This window comes from Pyxicephalus adspersus, chromosome 4, assembly GCF_032062135.1.
Source record: "Pyxicephalus adspersus chromosome 4, UCB_Pads_2.0, whole genome shotgun sequence".
Classification (NCBI taxonomy): domain Eukaryota; kingdom Metazoa; phylum Chordata; class Amphibia; order Anura; family Pyxicephalidae; genus Pyxicephalus; species Pyxicephalus adspersus.
The window spans coordinates 73,178,634-73,184,366 of NC_092861.1; the positions used below are offsets into that span (position 1 = coordinate 73,178,634).

Here is a 5,733-nt window from a genome sequence, read left to right on the forward strand (position 1 = left end):
CCCTTCTGATCACTCTGTGCCATTGACTGTCCCCTTCTGATCACTCTATGCCATTGACTGTCCCCTTCTGTTAACTTACCGGTACTTAAGTGTAACTCCGTTAGGGCAGGGTTCTCCGTTAGGGCAGGGTTCTCCGATAGGGCAGGGTTCTCCGATAGGGCAGGGTTCTCCGGTAGGGCAGGGTTCTCCGGTAGGGCAGGGATCAGCAGCTTGCTTCCTGGTTCAGAATCGCGGGGGCGCGTGTGCCGGCTTCTTACTTTCAGTTTGGCTCTGCACTGCAGCCAGGAGGAGACACACACTGCAGCCAGCATCGAGGGGTCACACACAGGATCAGATATCGGAGGATGTCTTATTCACGGGTGAGTGCCTTATTTTAATTATTTTTTCAAAAATCGGGGTTGGCTTATTTAATAGGGGATGGCTTATAATAAAAAAAAATCATAAAAACTGAATGAATGCTTATAAATGTTAATAAAAAGAGCTGTTCCCCTAAATCACCTGGGGATTATTCTGTGTAAACCCGCTGAATTGAGATTCCTATTCAGTTCTCAATTTTGTCAAGAGAAGCAGACACAAGCTAAAATAAATTTTATCAATATGGCAGTATGACTGCCTTTCAGGCAGGAACTTCTTTAGCAATTTCTTTTCTAGCACAAATCACAATATTCAATCCTTCACACAACGTTTGCAACAGCCCCAAAGGTCAGTGTAACCTCTGAAAAGAATGACTGGAAATGCAGGCATGCTGGACATGGGATGTAAAAAGAAAAAAACAAACGTTTTGCTAACTTGCGTTGTTCTGAAAATAGGCATTTGTGCCAAACAAATGTCTTCCATGGGGTTTAACAGCTCAATTTATTTATACACGAAGCCCCCCAGGCTTCTACCATTCTGGTAAGTATCAGACCCTCTTAACAGTTCACTATTTACTCATCTAATGAGGACAGTTTCTTTATCCAACATTCTGAGGAAATTACTGACATACAAGTTTCAGCAGAACTTTTCTCCACACAGTCTTTTTAGAGACTTTTAGGGGGCCTAAGGTAAATCCAGGCAACAGGCCATTACCCAGAGAAAACCAGCCCACTAAGTCATTCCAGGTGTGCTTTAAGGTTTGTGGGTCTTGGGAAAATGTGGGATCCAGAATTGTGAACCTGAGCCCCCTGCTCTTGCAGATTCCCAGTAAAACCAGCCCCAGGACAGAAATTTTAAAACAACTAAAAAAAAAAAAAAAAAAAAAAAGAGAAACCGCAGTCTCTAATATAGCGACCATTCAGAACGTTTCCCAGTAACACAGGTCCTCTCTTTGTCACCTTTTTTACAGAATGGATTGGCAACTACTTTAACTAAGGATGTAAGACATATCTGCTAGGGATGTGAGGATGCAGTCTCAAGATGCTTATTTGTTTGATGTTAAGAAATATAATATTGTTTTATTTCATGTAGTTAGAGTGAAGTAGATTAAGCATGCATAAACATATCATGCTTGACGAGAGGACTATCATAAGTATTCACTGGCTTCCCTAGTCCAAGGCCAGCCCAATTGAAGATTTTTGAAAGTGGAAATTTAGTTCTAATTTAAGACCTGATTAATCAAACAATGTATCTCTGTAGCTATGTCATCTATAAACTTGTCATCAAAAAAATCTAGAGATTGACATCCTTCTAAAATTGCTAGATGCCAATGTGCCTCTGCCATCAAATGTTGACTATGATTTGCAAGCATCTAATAACATTTTGCAAGCAAAATAAATTCCAGAGATTTGTAAATTGTCTTCACTATTGGGTGTCCAAAGTGAAGAATGTCATGGTTAATCACTGCCTTTGATTGTTTAAAATAAAAATATTAAAATATTCAGTTTGCACTGTTTATGTTTAAAACTGAAGATGTCTAACAATGGGCCTAATGTCTATAGCGACCCTTTAGCTTAGAGGTTCCTTTTAAGTAAGAAAGAAGTTACTATTGTACTGTGATGGATTGTTATAGATTCTGTTCTTCCTAGGAAGTAATGGTTGGTTACCTTCTGTATTGGGGATATTAGGAGAGGTGCTTCAGGACCACAGCTTGTATGAGGTAAGGTTGTTGGCTGTAACTTGAATGTGGAGACTTAACTCTGGAAGAGAGATGTTTCTCTCACTGCCTGTCACGATGAGTTCAATGCAAAGGGGGTTTGATGTCAGTACTAACTGTAATTTACCTGTTAATTGATTTGAATTGCCTGGTACTGATTCTTTGCTGCCCTATTCCTTTCTCCAACATGTTTTAATTATAATAAATAAACCCTAGTTTAAAGATGTGCATTTGATGTGATTGATTACCACATTACAAGTAAGAACCTGGGAAAATCCAGCTGCTCCTGTAGTTGGGTTGTCCTCTCATATGCATTTTGTACACAAAGTAATGCATGTGCTTTGTAATATATTACACGTTTTTAGAGTAAACACATTTTGCTGACAAATCACTTGTTGACTTAAACTTTGCATCAAACCAATACAAATGTTTGGCAATAAATACGTTTTTAATTTAGGGGCTGATGTATTCCAGCATACTTTGTATAATTCTCCTGAGCTTGCAATACAGTACTCCACTTGCTTTATAAAGAAATTGGGCTGCAAGTTATGCTGAGAGAGTAAAATATGATATGTCAATTAAAATCGGCAGAAAATAGATAAATTTAGAATGTGAATGGAATCAATTAGGTCTATTGAACAAAGCGACGTGAAGACGCAGGCGATAATTGGAGTTAGGGCTGTAATTAAAATCTGCTTAGAAACATGAAAACTGTTAACAGCAGCAAAATATAGCAAAAAATTCTGCCCAAAAATAACAAAAAACAGCTGCAGGCATTGATGGGAAAAGTTATGTTGTGTGGCAAAGCATAAAATATATTAATTAATGAAAGCTTTTACGCAGATATGTTTTTTTTTTAATTGTTAATTGCATTTTTTTTTTTTTGCACAAACAGCATATATATTTGCCAAAGTTATGCAGCTGTGCAACTCATCAGCTACTGGGAAAGTTGATTTTAATGAGATAAACTCTCAACTAAAGATGAAACAAATAAGTAGGCACAAGGGGTGACACATAGTTTAAGGTTTGTCGAGTAAAAAAAAAAAATCACTGAGCTTGAGAGGAGTATAGAAACTAAGAAGGGTATTTACCTTTAACAGAAAAATGTTTAATACCTACTTCAGAGAGTGCCAACATTATTCAAGTATAAAACCTTCACACGGTGTTATATTTGTACAAGGGAAACCCCAATATATTCTTCACATATAACTCTTCCCCTATTCTAGTACTACTATTATAAGTCAATAAACATATGGGAAGGCCTGCAGAAGCAAGTGGTGCTTGAAAGTTTGTGAACCCTCTAACATTTTAAATCTTTTTAAAAAAGTGACCTAAAACATCTTATTTTCTCACTTTCATTTTCATATAGAACTAAAAGTAGATGAAGAAAACCTAACTAAACAAATGAAACAAAAATTACTATATTTCATCATGTATTTAATGATCTGATCACATATCTGTGTGTGGTAAAAGTAAGTGAATTGTTCCGTCCATATCTGGTGCGACCCCTTTGTGGAAAATCAACTGCAACTAAACATTTGTGGTAACTGTTGATTAGTCCTGCACATCAATTTGGAAGAACGTTGTTTGGGGGGTTTCCTCACATGAACAGCTCACTTTAGGAAGTTCCACAACATTTCAGTTGGATTAAGGTCAGAACTTTGACTTGGCCATTCACTTTATTCCTTTTTTTAACCATTATTTGGCAGATTAAGTTGTGAGTTTAAGATTTTTAAGGGTTCACAAACGTTCATGAACCACTGTTTTTACATATATACAGCTTCTCCAAATGCAGCTTTGTTTGTAAGTTGCATTTTGCCACCTTTACTGCAGAGCCTACTTGCTGATTATGGCACATAATATCTATGATGATACACATGATATCTATGGCACATAGCTATCTTGTGCTGTCAACCTGCAGGAGTTACATCATCCCCAGCTGTGCTGTGTAATGTAGAACAGAAACAAAAAGCCACCAGGAGCCAGGGAGTTATATAGTACTCCCTTAGTAGTTTTTGTTTTGTCAGCTTTAATATCAATCAGATATAGGAAGTTTCTTTAAGGCATCATTGCTTTAAATAGTTTTTCCATTAATTTCACTAGGTAATCTTGTAAATAACAATCTGGGTCCGAGTGGCTAAACTCAATTTAACATATATGGAAACAAGCCATTGGAGAAGGAAAAAAACTAATTGAAGTACTTTGTAATGTATTCTATAATCTCAGCACTTCAGTTTTAGATATTCTTGATGCCACCAAATGAAAACATTAACAATAGATTTGTAAAGAAGATTTTGCATTTTCAGTGCATGCTCACCTAATTTTCTAGGTAAAGTGGTCACTGAAAACAATTTATTTTACTGGAAGTTAATAAAGGAATGTGAATATGACATTTTAAGTGTAGGAAAAAAATGCAGGTAATGTTCCATTACAAAGAATGAATGGCAAATGAAAGTTTAACTTACTCCAATTGGCTGAAAGATAAGTCCATCAACTTCGTGGCTGACTTCTCTTGCAAAGCTTCCTTCAAGTAACTGCAACAGAGTACAAAAAATTAGGACAAAGAAATTAATAAACATTGTTTCTCAAACAGAGAAATGTATGTAAGGTACAGAAACAGCAGCCTGTTTTGCCATAACACTCTTTTTTATTTGATGGTAAATGTTGTTTATGATATGTTGCTACTATGTTATTTATATTTTTGTTATGTAAATGCATTGGGTAACTGGTTTATGTACCTAAATAACATTGGGTTCAGGTTATTACTACAAAAATGTGTACTCTTGCATAAATCTTAGTTTCTTTTGTGATTCAGTTGTGTGTATGACTTAGTAGGAAGTATTATTTTAATATAAAGCATTATCTTTATAACACACATTTATCTGCTTACATAATGTGTAAGTGATGTGCACTGTATGCATTCACCCCTAAAGATCTTCTTCATTTACATATATCTGCCTTCTTTTTCTCTTTAGTTTAACAGTTGGCACCCTTCATGTTTCACGTCACTTGTACATTGTAATTATAAATGTGTTGGGTAGCAGAACCTTCTTCATTTCCTACCTGACCAAAACTGTAAAAAGTATACTATATACCTTCGTGACAATGAGGAGAATTTTTGTAGTTTAGACATACAAAGCATGATTTATTTAGCTACCCTAGATACACATAGTGCTGGATTGTTGCAAAAGCATTGGGTCCGAAACAGTAAATTTGGTTCCTGAGCTCAAAGAATTATGACATTTTTTAACACAAATATAGCTTAAATATTCCTGTAGTCATGGGCTGGTGTGGGCGATTCATTTGTGATGTCATTATCAATTAAGCAGATAAAAGGCCTGGAGTTGGTTTGAGGGGGGGGGGTGCTTGTATGTGGAAGACTTTGCTGTGAACCGACAACATGCCGTCAAAGGAGCGCTCCATGCAGGTGAAACACGCCATCCTTAAGTCGCAAAAACAGAAAAAACCCATCCGAGAAATTGCTACAATATTAGGAGTGGCAAAATCTACAGTTTGGTACATCATGAGAAAGAAACAAAGCACTGGTGAACTCAGCGACACCAAAAGACATGGACAACCAAAGAAGACAACAGTGGTGGATGATCACAGAATCATTTCCAAGAGAAACCTCTTCAAAACAGCCAACCAAGTGAACAACACTC

At 36.6% G+C, this 5,733-nt stretch overlaps 1 protein-coding gene across 2 annotated transcripts in view; it reads right to left on the minus strand.

Annotated features, from left to right (window-relative positions):
- RNGTT (RNA guanylyltransferase and 5'-phosphatase) overlaps positions 1 to 5,733 on the minus strand; it is a 173,987-nt gene that overhangs the window by 42,673 nt on the left and 125,581 nt on the right. For both annotated transcript variants that reach the window (XM_072408626.1, XM_072408625.1), the window contains exon 12: positions 4,537 to 4,605. In XM_072408626.1, coding sequence (XP_072264727.1) covers positions 4,537 to 4,605 — 69 coding nt within the window. The remainder of the gene's footprint in view (positions 1 to 4,536; positions 4,606 to 5,733) is intronic.